Raw genomic sequence first — 16,771 nt, 5'->3', positions numbered from 1 at the left:
GAGTTCATAACAATAAAATAATAATATTTTTTTTTTTTAATATTCAAATTATCCAGAAAACAAGAATAAAATATTCAAAATATTATTAAATTTTTGAAAACTATTTATTCAATACATTAAAAGATTAGATTACATAAATTGAGAAATAGAAAAACAAACAAAGTTTATTCATCTTCATCACCAAACTTTTGCCAAATATTTTCCATTAAATCAGCTTTCAAACGAGCATGCTTCTCTTGATCTCGGACTTCTCTGCGCATGGCTAACATATCACCGGCATGAATACTTTCTCTGGTTGTCACCTTTGAACTTCTGCTTGACTCTCCTGATTCGAACTCAGAAGTATTTATTTGAGCGTATCCGTGTCGTTCGTTCTCTACAATCATATTGTGCAATATGACACAAGTTCTCATTATCTTTCCTATCTTTTCCTTGTCCCATTGTAGAGCTGGGTTTTTAACAATTGCAAACCTCGACTGCAATACTCCAAAAGCCCGTTCGACATCTTTTCTGGCGGATTCTTGCTTTTGTGCAAATTTCTCGGCTTTAGGACCTTAGCTCGTCGGGGAGAGAGTGCGCCGTCGATTAGAACCACTAAATCACCCACAGTCGGCGTCGCACGAGAAATCGCCTCCGAGATAGAGAAACCCTAGTTTTCGAAAGGAGAAGAGAAAATGATTCCTCTCACGCGATTCCCTTTTTTTCTCCGCTTCGACGCGATACCGCGTGGCCACTCTTGCGTCGACACGTGCCATAAACCCGTATCATACGGGTTCACTCCCATGAACCGGATCACTCATTTAAATCAATTTTTTCTTTTTTTTTTAATTTTGGCCCATATGATACCGAGCCCATGACCCCTTCTAAATACGTCGATGCGCATGCTCTTAGAACATACTATCAATGTATAGAGTCTGGTTTAGTTTATTGGTATTATGATTTTATTTGGTTTACAAGATCAGTTCGGTTTAGTTTATTACTTGACTGATATTGTAAACCAAATGAAATCATAATACCAATAAACTAAACCAGACTCTATACATTGATATAGAACACATCGTTTACAGCATCCGTAAGCAACATGCTTGCCATATTCAAATCGAATTCCACATTAAACACGAAGACGAGTCAACCCATCTCAGCGAAAATAAAACTCAAATCGTAAAATATATTTAGAAACTACAGTAGCATGTCATGTCAACAAACCATGCCCAAGGCATAAGCGCGAAAGACTCTTTCGAGAACGTCGACGACAAGAGCAGAGAAAAGGAGATGAAGATTCAAATTGATCTTCGGGAAATTCTACTGAGAAGCCAGAACACTACAGAGGAGACTGTGATGACGAACGAAACGTAGAAGAATGCCACCTGGCGGTCGGAGCTGGACCAGCTCGACGTCGTTTCAAAAGGGAAAAATCTCATAAAAAACCTTCAAAGTGTCATTTAGTAACACTTTAAATTTTGAAGTTCACTTTTAACCTTCAAAATGACATTTTTATCATAAAAACCTCCAAAAAAGAAAAATACCGGTTGAACAGGTTAAAAACAGTTTTTTTTTTCCAAAAAATAACTATTTAATTAATAAAATAAACAAAAAAAATTAATAAAAACCAAAAAATTTAGCAAAAAATAAGAAAAATAAATAAAGATTAAAAAATAAATAAAAAATAGAAAAAATAAATAAGATCAAATTAAAATAGAGAAAAATAAAAAAAAATCATAAATTTCAAAAAAATGAAAATTCAAAAATAAATTCATTTTCAAATATTTTTTTTATCAACATTCATTTTCAAATATAATGTCAGAAATTATCATTGGAGATATGCTAAAAACCGTTCATTTCCGCCATATCTCCAATGACGGTTTTTGGCATATCTCCAATGATAATTTCAGACATTATATTTGAAACTGAATTTTTTTTTTGAATTTTCATTTTTTTCAATTTATTATTTTTTCTGTATTTTAATTTGATCTTATTTATTTTTGATTTTTGAGTTATTTTTTATTTAATTTTCTAAATCTTTATTTATTTTTCTCACATTTTTTTTAATTTATGAGTGTTTTTGTTATTTTTTCGATTTTTATTAAATTATTTATTTATTTATTAATTAAATAATTATTTTTTGAAAAAAAATTGTTTTTAACCAATTCAGCTGGTCATTTTTCTTCTTTGAAGGTTTTTTATGATAAAAATGTCACTTTGAAAATTAAAAGTGTTAGTGAAAAAATTTCAAGTTATAAAGTGCTAATAAGTGACACTTTCAAAAATTTTTATGCGATTTTTCTGTTTCTAAAGTGAAGTTACTTTCAGCGGTAGAGACATGTGGACTTTTTTGCCGCCTGTCATCTTGAAAATGGAAATAAAGGCTAGACCATTTAAGTTTGCATGTTTTGTTAATAATCTATTGGTTTTATTTTATTGAAAACTGTGATATTTTTTTATAGTAATTTTAAGTTTGTTTAAAAAATAAATTAAATTAAAAGTTAACATTTGAAAAAATAATAGAAAAACTGAAATATATCAGTAATCAAACTTTAGAAAAAAAATGCAAAGAAATAAAAAAAAATCAAAAAATTTATTTTATTGTTTTATTTTTGTTATTAATTTTTATTTCAATTTCAAACAAAAATAATTAACTAAAATATACTAAAATTAATTAAAACCTGAAAAATTATCATACGTTTTTTTCTAAAAACTAAATTTACTGTAAAATCAAAAACTAAAAAAATTAAAATAAATATTTTATTAATTTTTAAAACAAAAATCTAAAGCTAAAAACCAAAATCGCCATTCTTGTTTTTTCAAAATCTAAAAACTACTGCAAAATCAAAAACCAAAAACTAAAAGTCATTCAAACAATTATCACCTAATTATAATATTGATATTTTTTTTAGAACCCAAGAGTATTTCCTACTGACAATGTTTTTGATTTGAATTTTTGCACCTGATTTTTTAAAATAAAATATATTGTGAATAAGACATGAATTAGCCGTCAAAAAAAAGACATGAATTAAGAATGTTCTGTTGGATATACCATATTTCCATTGTCTACGTTTTTGTAAAACAAAATTGTAACTCCAATCACACATCCATTCATATTTCCAATTTTGATTTTACACTTCCTATAAATTTCAATTACATTGTGATTGCATATAAAGTGTCTGAAAGAAAAGTAGTACATTGTGATTGATTATATAGTTTGTAATTTATGATCAGATAAATATTTTTTGAATCTGGTAAATGAATCATCAAAAGTGTGTATGTGAGATAGTATAGAGAATGGGCAAAGAAGAGCGCCATGTTGTGACAAAACCAAAGTGAAGAGAGGACCATGGAGCTACGACGGAAGACTTGAAACTCATCTCTTTCATTAACAAGTATGGTCATATGAGAATTGGAGATCTCTCCCCCTGAACAAGCTGGTAATGTTTCTGATCATAAAGCCTTGGTCTTCCTTAAGCTTTTTGTAATCTTCTGGTTCTGTTTCCTCGTGTCTATATTATATATGCATGCAATTGCAATTGCAATGAAGGATTGTTGAGGTGTGACAAGAGACAAGAGTTGTCGCCTTCAATGGATTAATTACCTCAGACCTGATGTGAAACGTGGCAATTTCAGCGTGGAGGAAGAAGAAACCATCACTGAACTTCACCAGAGCATTGAAGCAAGTATGTGTTATTTTGTTAATGTCTTGTCTGGGCTCAAAGTTTTTGGATTCTGACAATATTTTTTTGCATTTTGGTTTCAGGTGGTCAAAGATTGCTTCTAAACTGCCAGGACGAACATACAAAGTGATAAAGAATGCGTGGTATACCCATCTCAAGAAAAGATTGATCTCATACACCAACCTTAATCCCGATGAGGAAGTGGCAACAAAAGGTTCTTTGAGTAGAGAAGAGACCTTTAAAGAGTCATTTCCTAATGCTTCTATGTCTTTTGGTGGTTCCAACGTTTTAAGCATTTTACAAGGTTACAATGAATTTACGAGGATGTTATAAGAGGTAGACAAACCAGAGCTGCTGGAGATGCCTTTTGATGTAGATCCTGACATATGGAGATTCGTTAATGGTTCAAATTCATTTCAACAACCTGAGAACAGTTTGACTCCAAGGGCTCATCAAGACTCTCAAGGAGATGAAGTTGATAAATGGTTCAACTACCTGGAAAGCGAACTCGGGTTATAGAAGAAAACGATAGCCAACAAAAACAGCATAGTGATGCTAACATAGAATCATCGTCATCATCAATCTTGGAGAGTTACAAGATCCTGATAAATCATTAATGAAGCCATAAAGGAACTCAAAGTACTGACTATCCTCAGTGAAGTCGATGTACGATAGAGGTATATTCTTGGCACTTTTAGTAAAATAATAAGATCAGGTGGGTGCATGTAGTTGCAATAGAGAAGAAATGTAGATATGCATTAAAAAATTTCAGGCAAAAGATTGCTTTGTGTTGAAACCAAGTAACCCTATCAGCTTGCAACCATCCAGAAATATACATTGATAAAGATTAATTGTTATTTTCTCGAAATTGATTCAGCAGCTAAGATTTTTAAATACAAACAAATAAAGAAGGCTTGAGTTCTTTTAAGAAGTTTTACTCTCAATTGTGTACCAAATCGCATCCCACCAAGCAATCAACACGTTGTGGGAGTTTTCTTGTAGAACAGAAGAAGAAGTTACTATAAAATGTTATCTGATCTACTCAGTGAGTCACGAGAAGATTTTTACTGAATCATTACCAATAAGATTTTTATTTGGTAACCCTGCTTTTTCTGTTCTTTATGTGATAAATTGTTTCCGTAACTATGTGTTAACTGTTACAGTTACGTGTTAACAATCTTATACGAAGATTATACAAAGGGCAGATGCAATGAGATTTCTGGTTTGATCACAATGAAGACTCTTCTGCAAGCAACCAAAAAGAACATTATGGTTATGAGTGTCGCAATTTTCTGTAAAGTAGTTTGTGTATATGGCAAAACTTTTATCGATATGATATGTTGTATTTACCTATTAGGCTATTCACACAAACCCTAAGTAGCCAATTACATGTTATACTTATCTACTTATAAGATACATGTATATCTATCTAATAGGATATGTGTATATCCGTATAATCCTGATATATTATTGAAAAATGTTTTGGGACTAGAAGGAACACAGGTCTGACAATTCACGTTCAAGTCAAGCAAACACAAGGAAGACTATATTTCTTCACTTCGTTGAAAAGTAATGAACTTCAGAGCAAATTCTCTAATAATAATTATAAAAAAATTATATCTCTAATAAAAATCATGAAAAAAACAAGTATATATTTCATTGCATAGTAAAGCAAAAGTGGCAACAAATTTTCCACAAACCAATATTGAAAACCTAAAAACCTCTTACTTCAGTCACCCCCAGCTTGAGCTCGGTTCATGGCAGCCAGGTCCATCTTTCGTTTTTCCTCTTTGGCGAAGGTGGCAAAGGCCTTTTCCTCTGTAGCTTTCGCAAGAGCGAGAATCGGCTCATAGTAATTAATGCGAGCATCCATACACTTTTTCAGAACGGGAAGGTGTTCCTTACACTTTGCCATTCTTGGATTAGACTCAAGACAGTCTACTAAAGACTTAAAAGAATCTTTGCAACCACCATCCTTCATGAAATCGGAAAACCTCTCAAATACTTGGTCGTCCATCTCTGCGTCTCCTTCCTTGGTTTGGTCTGTTGACAATTCTCCCTTGGTGGTGGGGAATAAGGCGTGGAGCCCGTTCCACCATACTTGTAGAGAAACTTGGGCCATCTCTAGTATTTTCTCTTTGTCGGGATGGTCGTCCAGATTCTTCTCCTCTTTCAGTTTCAGTTCGTGGAATTTCTCTAACGTGAACAGGTCGTATCTAGAATTTGACTCGGTGGATGACGTGATCCCCATTCTTTATCAGAGCAGCTGACGATTAGATTTAGAGAGCCTGAAAGAATGACAGCACAATGATTTATATACCCGTACAAACCCTAGCTAGTTTAAGGCCCTGTTCGTTTGGTGGTCGCCAGCGTCAGCGACTAGAGTCAGCGACCAGCGACTGCGACTTGATGTCGCTGATAGTTGTTCGTTTCCATGTCGCGCGGTTGATCGCAGCGGTTGTCGCTGGATTGTTCGTTTCCATGTCGTGCGGTTGATCGCAGCGATTGATCGCAATTGTCGCTACGTCGTTCGTTTCGGTGTCGCTTGCGACCAGATCTTTACATTTAAATTATTTATTTAATTTTTGACAAAAATATGTTTACAATTATTTCTATTTTTTTTAATTCGTTTTTAGTTACTCAGTTTTTATTTTAAATTTATACATATCTTGTAAATAAACTCATATTAATAAACTAAATATAAACTCAAATTTAAAAACTAAAAATCAAATGCTAATGAGGTACTTTTCTCTTGCCACACCTAATGACCATGTCAACAGATCCCAGTCTTCTAACGACACTTTCCATACCGTAAGCTTCAGCTTATTCGTTTAATTGTTATCGCTGTTTGTTGAGGCTCTCTATTATTGATTTTGTTTTTTTTCCTAGGTCATACACATTGCAGCTGCAACTGAGATTAATTCAAGACTCATCCCTAGTTTGAAAACTTTGCATTCCACTCTCGACTCTAAGGTCTGACCTCTCTTCTCAACTGACACACTTGATCTACTCGCTGAGTTGCAACATGGTACTTGCACCAAAATTGAATTAAAAAATACTACAATCTGAGTCATAACAAAAGAAATGAAACAAAAGTCATAAGCTTAAAACAAAATATCATTATTAACCATTCTTCTTGTCTAGTTGTTGTCTTGCTGTGATTTATGTCTAAACCTGAAAAGATAATACAAATGAAAGTGAATCAAAGGTGAAGAACTAATAATATACAAACACATTCTAAACCAATCATAGACAGTGTCATTAAGAAAGCAAAACTGAAACATAACTCTAATGAAACTAAAACTGAAACATACGTGAAAGAACAAAGCAATATTAAGACATGATCAAGGACTTTTAATAATTCAAATCGAAAACCCATCTCTGCAAAACATATTATAATCCCAAAAACCCAAAACATATTATAATCCCAAAAACTTAGATGATCAAAACATATTATAATCCCAAAACCCAGAACTATGCAATTTTCTTACAGGTACAACAATAAGACAACATTTTGAAACATGCCCATCTCACTGATTTCAGTATTAAACCCTCCTAAATCTCTCAAGTGAAAGGTCGAGATCGATCGTACCTGAGTTCCAATCAGAATCAGAGAGAGAACTGCCTGAAAGTTGAAAAGAAAAGGAGAGAGAGAGAGAGAGAGAGAGAGAGAGAGAGAGAGAGAGAGAGAGAGAGAGAGAGAGAGAGAGAGAGAGAGAGAGAGAGAGAAAGAGAGAGAGAACTGACCTTTGAGCTTTGATGGTAGCCTGCGTGAGAGAGCTGAGGAGGAGCGATGATGACGAAAGGCGTAAAGAGATTTAGGGCTAAGGGTATTGTTTTGTGATTTTGAAAATAGATCAAGGGTGTTTTTGTCTTTTTACACTATTTTATTTTTTTTTTGGTCGCTGGTTTTCAATCGCAACGCTGAAATTTTCAGCGATCAAAAATTTTGAACGCCGAACGCTGGCGTCTGGTCGCGGCGATCAGTCGCAGAACCGGCGACCACCAAACGAACAGCGTTTAGTCGCTAGGACTGGTCGCTGACGCTAGCGACCTGCAAACGAACAGGGCCTAAGTCGCCGACCTTTAACCTAGAAATTTAGGCTTTATCACACCAAACACTAAGGGCTTATTGAACTATTTTGGAAAAGTTTTAGGATTTCATATTTGGTGGAATTTAACTGAGATATTTGGATTTTTGGACTTTGACCAAGATTTTGAGGAGAGATTTGGTAGAATTTTAAAATACAAACAAAATCAGATCTTGTAATATCTTTTTTTTTTAATAGTAATCTCTTTCAAACTTCTCATACATATATAACCATTAAGTGATGATAGAAGAAACATGTCCTTTCCAAAAACTGTAAAAAGTATTGAACAAAGAAGGGTGGTAAATAGGATAGAGAAAAAGACTAGGATAGCTCCAAACCAAGTTTTTGTTCCCAAAGTAGCATTCAAGATTCAAAGTCACAAAAATAGGTTTCATTAAAGAGGTAAATATACACTTATACCCATTGGGTTAATTAATCCAAACCTTAGGGTTTAGAGTTAAGGGGTGGGGGTTTAGGAATTAGGGTTTAAAATTTTATAAAAAATAAATACTAAAATAAAAAATAAAAATTAAAAATTAAAAAAACAGTTTCAAAAAGTATTTTTAAATTATAAAAAGAAAATTTGAAAAAAAATAAAAAAAAAAATTTCGAAAAAAATAAAAAAATAAAAAAAAATCGAATCTGAAAACATATAATCTGAAACTATAAAAAAAATTTCTTTTTTTCATTTTTTTCATTTTTATTTATTTTTGTTTGTTTATTTAATTTTAAACCAAGGATATAAGAGATATTTTACCCTTTAATGAATATCATTTTTGTGACTTTCTCCTTCTAGTGCTATTTTTGAGACATAAACTTCAAAAAGTGCTATTATTGACAATTGCGCAATAGGATATGTGTATATCCATATAAATCCTGACACGTACTGTACCTTCTTGAAAAAAGGTTGGGACTAGAAGGAACCATAAACAAGACAATATTTCTTCACTTCGTCGACATAAAGAAACGTAATCTAACTTCAAAGGAAATTATATCTTCTAATATTAACCATGAAAAAAAAAAACAAGTATTATTTCATTCCTTAGTAAAGCAAAAGTGGCAACAAATTTTCCACAAGCCAATATTGAAAACCTCTTGCTCGCTGGCAGCCAGCTCTTCTGCAATGCGAAGGCCTTTTCCTCTTTAGCTTTCGCAAGAGCGAGAATCGGCTCATAGTAACTAATGCGAGCATCCATTCACTTCTTCAGAATCGGCAAGTGTTCCTTACACTTACCCATACTTTAAGTGTGTCCTCAAGACAGTACTCTACCAGAGCACTAAAAGACTTTTTGCAACCACCTTCTTTCATGAAATCTGAAAACCTCTCAAATACTTGGTCGTCCTCGTCCATCTCTGTGCCTCCTTCCTTTGGAGGACCTATTGACAATTCTCCCTTGGTGGGGAATAAGGCGTGGATCCCGTTCCACCACACGTCTTGAGAAGCTTCGGATATTGCTTGTATTCCAACTCTCTTTTCTCCGGCATGTCCTCCAATTTCTCCTCTTTCAGTTGGTGGAGTTTCTCTAACGTGAACAGGTGGTATCTAGAATTGGGCTCGGTGGATGACGTGATCCCCATTCTTTATCAGCCGCTGACGATTAGATTTGGAGGCTGAAAGAATTACAAAACAATCATTTATATACCCGTAAGTATCTGGTTTTAGCAGCTGACTATATTATTATTAACCATGAATTAATAAATTCATTTATTTTATTATATAATAATATATTAGCTATTGAAAAGTATAAAAATGTTTTATGTTTTAAAACACATTTTAAAAACATATTTGTCTTTATTTTTATTTTCGTTTTACAAACAAAATATAAAAATAAAAATTAGACTAATTTAACAATTTTTCTAACCAGTTAAGACTTATGAAATATGATAAAAAAATATCAAGACTTAAACTTTATAAGTATTTAAATTAAATATGAATGATAAAATTAAACTTTAAATTTAAATAGATTGTCAATAACAAAAATAAGCTAATACCAAACTACTTATACTAACTTTGTTTTTTTCCATAGTAAAAAAATTATAAATAAAATACTTCAATCGGTATTATATATAATAAAAAAAAATCAGAAAATTTAATCAGAATTTTCAAAAATTACCATCAAAATTTTCTGGGCTAGAAGATTTGTGCCTTTAATGGGCCTATGGATAAAAGATGATCAAAGACCAAATTATATATAGCTTTAGCATTTTTACGTTTAATAAAGAGAACAGACTAACTAACCAATCAAAGTCCGGATAAGGTGTCGGAACACTGATCAGAAGCAGCATCGTTAATAACAACGCTCGAGAGAAAGTTGCCAGCTTTGGTTCCCGGTGAGAATCTGACAGAAAGTTGTCGGCTTTAAAACTCTAACAACTGTTTTGCTCTGCACTTATATGGCTTCGACCCTTCTGTCAAGAACTTTTTTGGTAGCTGGTCGCTGCGTGATTAATCCTTCTCTATCTTCTACTCTCCCGCAGAAGTCTCGTGGTTTCGCAACAGTTCTGAATGTAAGTTCTAATCAATTCGATTTGAGATTATTCTCTCCTTTGTTGTTTGAGATGAATATTTTGTAACGATGGTAATTTCAGAAGAGAGCATTCAGCTCACAGTTACGCTCTGCCTATTCAGCTCCCTACGTTGGTCGAGTTATGGCTTCTTCTACTGGAGTTGGACCAAAAGCTGGTTACGCGACATCATCCATGTCTACCAAAGAACCAGTTGTTTCTGTTGATTGGCTCCACTCTAATCTCAGAGAGGCTGATATAAAGGTAAACAGCTATTTTTTTGGATGTAATGGATTATTATGATTGTAATTTTCACATTTCTTCAAGACTTTGTCGTCTCCAATGATTATTAATCTTATTGTAAGTTGTTTCTTTGTCTGGTCAGGTGTTGGATGCCACATGGTACATGCCACATGAGCAAAGAAACCCAATCCAAGAGTATCAAGTAAGGACTATGTACTTTTTGTTAGATAACTAAATAAATAAATAAAAGCTTTTAAGCCTTTGATCTGGATTAAAATTAAGACAAGACTTTATTTTGATTTTCTTGTATGCTGCCTTCTTCTACAGGTTGCTCATATTCCAGGTGCTCGCTTCTTTGATTTGGATGGAATATCAGATAGAAGAACTAATGTAAGCTATCACGGTCTTTTTTTTTCCCTTAGAGACGATGTTACCATGTTGTTTATTTCTAACTTGTTGACCATCACCATTATGATTCATGTCCGAGTGAAACCTTAACAGAAAGTATACCCTTGATTGCAGATACTAAAGTGGAAAATATTGTCAACTTAATTTTGATTGCGAATGTCCTTTTTCTTTAGAACTTTCCTATTAAAACCTTTTGGTATTGCTTCTGGTTTTGAGCTTCTATGCGTCTTATGAATGCACAACCAACCACCAATACTTTTTTGTAAATTATTTGAATCACATGTGACAGTTACCACACATGCTACCGTCTGAGGAAGCTTTTGCTGCTGCTTGTTCTGCTCTTGGAATCGAGAACAAAGATGGAGTGGTTGTGTATGATGGAAAGGGCCTCTTTAGCGCAGCTCGTGTTTGGTGGTGGGTTACAGATCTCATGTCCCTAAGCTTTTTGCCTTTGCTAAATACTTTTTCTTTTGGAGGTGTTATCAAATCTGATGAACCCTTGTTTTTTATCAAAACAGGATGTTTAGAGTCTTTGGACATGAAAATGTATGGGTACTTGATGGAGGCTTACCGAAATGGCGTGCTTCAGGCTATGACGTTGAATCTAGTGCTACAAGTGATGCCATTTTGAAAGCCAATGCAGCAAGTGAGGTTGTAGAGAAAATTTATAAAGGACAATCAGTAAGTTTGTTCATTCATATAAATGCTTTTTGCCAATGTAAATTGCAGTTTCAGTCTGTTTACTGTTACTTATGGCTTATACACATCTTTGCTGCTTGCGCAGATTAGTCCAGTAACTTTCAAGACGAAGTTCCAGCCACATCTTGTATGGACACTTGATCAGGTTAGTGTTTCCTAAACTTCAAGATTGGTTCCATGATCACTCTTTTTGTTGCTCAAAATCAAATCTTGAGTGAAATTGAAGCAGACTAGTGTGCATATTCAAAGTTGTCACTCTTGTTATAACTCAAGTGTATAGATAGATTAGATGTTTATGGATAGTTTTCTTGAAAAGCTATTTTTAATTGACAGGTCAAGGAAAATATGGAGAATAAGACTTATCAGCACATAGATGCACGTGCAAAAGTTAGGTATGCTTCCAAAAAAGTTGTTTATTGTGGAATAAAGTTGCATTCTAATGTAAACTTTACTTTTGACCAAAAAAAAAAAAATGTAAACTTTACTATTTAACAGATTTGATGGTACTGCTCCAGATCTTCGCAAAGGAATACCAAGCGGTCATATACCCGGTAGCAAGTGTGTCCATTATCCCCAGGTAAGCCACTGTAAAAATTGGAGAGCTTACAGTTATTATTTTTGCGCTTTGACAACAGAAAATGCGATAATATGTTCGTATGCAGATGTTTGATTCTTCTCAAATACTGTTACCAGCTGAGGAGCTTAAGAAACGGTTTGAAGAAGAAGGTAAACTAAAAGTCATCTTGTTAACACACATTCTCTCTAAGTAGGTTTTTTAATTTCCAAGCGATCACCATTTAGTTTATTTGCAGACATTTCCGTGGACAGTCCAATCATGGCCTCATGTGGAAGCGGTGTAACAGCTTGTATTTTGGCATTGGTAACTTTTCTGTATGCTTATAGAGAATTCAGTCAATTTTTTTTGTGACCTTACGGTAAAAAAAACAGAGAGACTGATTTCTCTTACTGGTCAGGGACTTCATCGTCTGGGAAAAACAGATGTGCCAATCTATGATGGATCTTGGACTGAATGGGCAATGGAACCAAACATGCCCAAGGTGGGTTCTTCATCAGCATGAGAGAGTCCGATGAAAAAAGCTACAAGATCATAATGTCATAGACTCGGATTGGAACCTGTCCATTTTCTTTCTGCATTATGATTCTGGAGTTTTAGTTACCTTTGTGGAGATTGTTAAAAATTCGAAGTCCTTACGGAAAACCAGCAAATAGTTTCTATTCTCTCAAACACATATCATGTAAAAATCCAAACAAGATGGTAAAATAGATGACCGTTCATATTATATAACTTTTGTTGTAAGACAAACAGGCCGCGTGGCCTAATGGATAAGGCGCTCGCCTCCGGAGCGGGAGATTGTGGGTTCGAGTCCCACCGTGGTCGACTTTTCGTTTCTTTATATTATGCTTTTTCTTTTAACTCATCTTTATCACTTTGCCCTTAATCTTTTGCAGGTTAGAACACTAACCATATCATACAAAGGTAATGGTGATGCATATGGCACACACACCTGTACTTTCAATGTTACAAATTCATTTGTGAACAATGTTTTTTTTTTGTTGATAGATAAAATTTTACATTAGTAACAAGTAAAGGAAAGAAAAAAAATCTTATAAATATGATCCTCGTTGTTGATGCTAGAAATATTCAAAATCGATGTAATCAGGATCACTTCCACCACGTGTACCTTTATCACACACCTTCTTCTCCTTCCCTCCGTCCGCCACCGCCGCCGCCAACACCGGCAAAAACTCCTTCTCCTTCTCCTTCTCTTTCCTCTCGTAACACGAAAAGTCCACCGGCTCCGGCACATGCGGCGGGGTCTGTCCCCGGATCAACGCCCAGTTCACACCTTCAAAGAACGGATGCTGCTTGATCTCCGTCGCGCCTCTCTTATACGCGATCCTCTTCTGCGGCTCTTTCACCAGCAAACCTTTGATCAAATCCTTCGCCGTGGAACTCACCTGAGAATTCTCCGGGAACCTCAGAGGCTGCCCTATCACGTTATAAAGCGTCGCTTTGTTCCCCTGCCCTTTAAACGGCGTCGCTCCGTGGAGAAGCTCGTAGATAAAGATCCCGAACGTCCACCAGTCCACGGCGCTTCCGTGGCCTTCGTTGCGTATAATCTCCGGCGCTAAGTACTCGTGGGTCCCGACGAAAGACATCGACTTTACGTTCGCCGGCTCTGCCATGAGTTCCGGTAGTGATCCCTCGCCGATGTCGGATTTTGACTTTCGGTTCTTCTTGGAGGAGTGGAGGATTCGCAGGAAGAAGGTGGATGGTTGGTAACATCCTTGGACCGCCGCATCGTCGTTGATTATTCCGGTGGTAGTTTTGCTGCCGCTGCTGACGTGGACGGAGGGAGATTTGACGAGTGTTGGGTTGACTGAGCAACGGAGAGATAAGTCGAAGTCGGAGAGCATGATGTGACCGTCGTCTCGGACCAGAACGTTCTCTGGCTTTAAGTCTCGGTACACGATTCCGAGCATGTGTAAGTATTCTAACGCTAGTAGCACTTCTGATGCAAAGAACCTGTTAAGCAGCAACAAAACAGAACACATGTTGTGTTTCCATACTTTGGTTTTGCTCTGTTTTAATATGCTAAAAACTCTGTTCCAAAAATAGTAGTTTTGGAATTTTTATTTGTTTCACAAAGATCATAGTTTTGCCTTTTCAATATAAATTTATAAACAAAATTACTACATATAATATAATGTATCTGTCAATGTTCAAGAAATTACTAGACAATTAAGCGTTTTTTATGAAGGATTAGCACCTAGACATGTGTTATCTAGACTGAATTTTAGAAAAATCGTTTCGTTTATAACCAATTTGCTGCCTAAATGGGGTGCTTAGGAGATGACTATACCAATTTTTTTAGAACACTAACCTTGCAGCTTCTTCTGTGAAACACTTGTTAGGTTGCTTCTGCCTCAAGGAATAAAGATTGCCTCCGCTACAAAACTCCATGACCAAGCAATAGAACTTATCAGTCTCGAAGTGAGAGTAAAGAGTAGGCAAGAAAGGATGATCAAGCTGAGACAGAATCTCTCTCTCCGTCTGAGCTCTCAACAGCTTGTTCCTGCTCACAAGAGAAGCCCTATCCATCACTTTCATCGCGAAGTACGTCGTCTTGTGTGCTCCTTTGAGCTCAACGAGATAAACACTTCCTATATCTCCGTAACCTAGCCGTTTCAAGACGCGGAAATCGCTGATACCGAGCTTGACTCCTCTGGCTTTCAGATAGTTCACCGCGTCCCACCTGATATCTCCTCCTGTGTGAGGCTTGTTGGATGATGTGCTTTCCATGCTATTGCTTCGTGAGCTCATGGTACTGTGTACAAGACGGGTATTCAGATTGATGGTGAGAGACGACTCTGTTTTTATTAGATATCCCTCAACCTTCTTTGTCTTTTGATCAAATTGTTTCTCCACATCTTTGCTAGATGGTTGTTGAGATGTTGAGGCCGAGTCACGATGAAGACTCTTCTGCAAGTAACCAAAAAAGAACATTATTGTTATGAGTCTCACAACTTTCTGTAAAATAGTTTGTGTATATGACACAACTTTATAGTCTTTATCGACATGATATTTTGTGTTTATCTATTCACACAAGATCACCCTAAGTAGCCAAACTTATCTATACATGTATATCTAATAGGATATGTGTATATCCGTATAACTCCTGATACTTTCTTCAAGGATGATATGATTGAGAGATGATTACCTTCGGCGAGACAACCTTGCTTCCGGGCTTCAGTAACATCGTCGACCAGGTAAGTTAGATCAAAGAGTTTCCTGGCGTCGTGATAGGGAACTGAAAACTTTGGTCTTTAAACTTAAAGCATCAATGTTCATGACTTTTGTTGCTTTATCATATAGTTTCCGACATTACTTGTTGTCACGAATATACCAAAAGCTTCATTGTCAACGATGATTGGTGAGCACGTCGTGAATTTAAAAACAGTATTGATATCTACCTTCTATGTAGACGAATGAAACACGTTGAAATAATAAAAATAGATTAGATGTCAAGGCCCATTAAGAGCCTGAATATTTGGGCTATTTAACTAAATCCCTTAAACGTCTGGAGTCAACCTCTGAGAAGAAGAGTAATAGTGCGCCTCGAGCTCTTTAAGACTCGCTGATGCATCATCCCCTATTCTAGCCAACAGTCGATTAGTCTTCTCTGCCTCTTGATCAAACTCTGCGATCCTTTGCTCGACATGGTCGTTAAGTGATGCAAATCCAGAGAAGATCGCTGTTTGCTTCAGCTCCGATACGAGCTTCAAAATAGAATCAGCTGCTTGAACCTGCCATCATATCATTATTAATGAAATAACTCAGTTAAAACAAACTCAATTAGTGTATATATAAGCTAGCAAAACAAAGTAGACAATAGATATATTTCAATATCAATCCATTAACACAATATGCGCATCAGATTCAAGATTCTGCCCTAAACCCTAATAATGGTGGTGGCATCTTCAAGCAGTTAATTACCATTTTAGAAGCTCGCATCTCCATCATGTATGCTTCTTGCGAGTTCTTCACCGGAAGATCGCTCACCTACCCAAAAAAACCAAACAAGTTCAACTCAATTAACAGCCGAGTAAAAAGACTAAAACTTTGGCCAATACAACGGTGGTAGTCTTCAATCGAGTCTATTCTTATGCATTTGAGATTGATCTCAAGTCTGTAAATCGGGAGGAACATCACTTACCCTCGCGACATTAACGATTTGGGTGAAGTTATCGACGACAGATGTGATGTCAGTCTCTACTCTCTGTAATAACGCCTTTTGCTTCTGTAATGCTGCTGCAGCTGCTGCGGCCGTTGGTCCGGCTCCTTCACCGGATCCGGACATACCGCCACCGGCACCACCGGCTTTGTTCTTCATCATCATTACTCTGTCCTTGCGGAGAACAGAAGAAAAGTTTGTTACGGACGGAGGATTAAAGCGAGATTATGGTCTGAAAGTATATATACTGGGCCTAAACTATTAAATGATTCTTGGGCCTGAACTACTGAAATTATTACTGGGCCTAATATACTGAGCCCATTACTTTCCGAGTTTATATTTAACAGTAGATGAATACTTTGGGTAGGTAGTCACGTTTAGCCTGAGCATGTGGAAGTGGAAC

General features: G+C 35.7%; 4 protein-coding genes, 1 non-coding gene and 1 pseudogene across 7 annotated transcripts; 3 read left to right on the top strand and 3 right to left on the bottom strand.

Annotated features, from left to right (window-relative positions):
- The first annotated feature begins 2,743 nt into the window (after positions 1-2,743).
- Positions 2,744-6,453, top strand: LOC125610225 (annotated as a pseudogene).
- Positions 5,395-5,916, bottom strand: BNAA06G11060D. Its single transcript, XM_013789821.1, has one exon. The coding sequence runs from the start codon at positions 5,914-5,916 to the stop codon at positions 5,395-5,397; it is 522 nt and encodes a 173-aa protein (XP_013645275.1).
- Positions 6,454-9,953: 3,500 nt separating the features above from the next.
- On the top strand, positions 9,954-12,819 carry LOC106346766 (thiosulfate/3-mercaptopyruvate sulfurtransferase 1, mitochondrial-like). Of its 3 annotated transcripts, XM_013786196.3 has the most exons (13): positions 10,006-10,087; positions 10,174-10,264; positions 10,346-10,525; positions 10,647-10,706; positions 10,832-10,894; positions 11,202-11,326; positions 11,431-11,593; positions 11,697-11,756; positions 11,945-12,003; positions 12,107-12,188; positions 12,274-12,337; positions 12,424-12,491; positions 12,586-12,819. In XM_013786196.3, the coding sequence occupies exons 3-13, from the start codon at positions 10,406-10,408 to the stop codon at positions 12,688-12,690; spliced, it is 969 nt and encodes a 322-aa protein (XP_013641650.2). In that variant the 5' UTR covers positions 10,006-10,087; positions 10,174-10,264; positions 10,346-10,405; the 3' UTR covers positions 12,691-12,819. The 3 variants fall into 3 exon arrangements, with proteins under 3 accessions (XP_013641649.2, XP_013641650.2, XP_013641651.2); XM_013786195.3 differs by having other exon boundaries at positions 9,954-10,264; XM_013786197.3 differs by lacking the exons at positions 10,006-10,087; positions 10,174-10,264; positions 10,346-10,525 and having other exon boundaries at positions 10,654-10,706; positions 11,202-11,330.
- LOC111197983 (serine/threonine-protein kinase RHS3-like) lies at positions 12,585-15,585 on the bottom strand. Its single transcript, XM_013786200.3, has 3 exons — positions 15,355-15,585; positions 14,518-15,116; positions 12,585-14,159 (listed from the first exon to the last, which is right to left on the bottom strand). The coding sequence occupies exons 1-3, from the start codon at positions 15,391-15,393 to the stop codon at positions 13,265-13,267; spliced, it is 1,533 nt and encodes a 510-aa protein (XP_013641654.2). The 5' UTR covers positions 15,394-15,585; the 3' UTR covers positions 12,585-13,264.
- On the top strand, positions 12,938-13,010 carry TRNAR-CCG. The gene has a single exon. It is a non-coding gene; the product is annotated as a tRNA-Arg (tRNA).
- LOC106346770 (mediator of RNA polymerase II transcription subunit 22b-like) lies at positions 15,584-16,596 on the bottom strand. Its single transcript, XM_013786205.3, has 3 exons — positions 16,351-16,596; positions 16,131-16,196; positions 15,584-15,940 (listed from the first exon to the last, which is right to left on the bottom strand). The coding sequence occupies exons 1-3, from the start codon at positions 16,531-16,533 to the stop codon at positions 15,707-15,709; spliced, it is 483 nt and encodes a 160-aa protein (XP_013641659.1). The 5' UTR covers positions 16,534-16,596; the 3' UTR covers positions 15,584-15,706.
- Positions 16,597-16,771: the final 175 nt, after the last annotated feature.

Source organism: Brassica napus, chromosome A6, assembly GCF_020379485.1.
Source record: "Brassica napus cultivar Da-Ae chromosome A6, Da-Ae, whole genome shotgun sequence".
NCBI classification, from domain to species: domain Eukaryota; kingdom Viridiplantae; phylum Streptophyta; class Magnoliopsida; order Brassicales; family Brassicaceae; genus Brassica; species Brassica napus.
Note: the sequence above shows the minus strand (reverse complement) of the source record. Positions and strands in the feature narration are given on the sequence as shown.

What these genes read in the sequence shown, in the direction of transcription:
- BNAA06G11060D (XM_013789821.1), bottom strand. Translation starts at nt 5,916, where the DNA reads ATGGGGATCACGTCATCCACCGAGTCAAATTCTAGATACGACCTGTTC.
- LOC106346766 (XM_013786195.3), top strand. Translation starts at nt 10,151, where the DNA reads ATGGCTTCGACCCTTCTGTCAAGAACTTTTTTGGTAGCTGGTCGCTGC. An exon ending in ACCCAATCCAAGAGTATCAA is followed by an intron (nt 10,707 to 10,831) that starts GTAAGGACTATG and finishes CTTCTTCTACAG; the next exon opens with GTTGCTCATATTCCAGGTGC. An exon ending in CAGCTTGTATTTTGGCATTG is followed by an intron (nt 12,492 to 12,585) that starts GTAACTTTTCTG and finishes CTTACTGGTCAG; the next exon opens with GGACTTCATCGTCTGGGAAA.
- LOC111197983 (XM_013786200.3), bottom strand. Translation starts at nt 15,393, where the DNA reads ATGTTACTGAAGCCCGGAAGCAAGGTTGTCTCGCCGAAG. An exon ending in GCAAGGTTGTCTCGCCGAAG is followed by an intron (nt 15,117 to 15,354) that starts GTAATCATCTCT and finishes GGTTACTTGCAG; the next exon opens with AAGAGTCTTCATCGTGACTC. An exon ending in TTCACAGAAGAAGCTGCAAG is followed by an intron (nt 14,160 to 14,517) that starts GTTAGTGTTCTA and finishes GCTGCTTAACAG; the next exon opens with GTTCTTTGCATCAGAAGTGC.
- LOC106346770 (XM_013786205.3), bottom strand. Translation starts at nt 16,533, where the DNA reads ATGATGATGAAGAACAAAGCCGGTGGTGCCGGTGGCGGTATGTCCGGA. An exon ending in AAATCGTTAATGTCGCGAGG is followed by an intron (nt 16,197 to 16,350) that starts GTAAGTGATGTT and finishes TTTTTTGGGTAG; the next exon opens with GTGAGCGATCTTCCGGTGAA. An exon ending in AGATGCGAGCTTCTAAAATG is followed by an intron (nt 15,941 to 16,130) that starts GTAATTAACTGC and finishes ATATGATGGCAG; the next exon opens with GTTCAAGCAGCTGATTCTAT.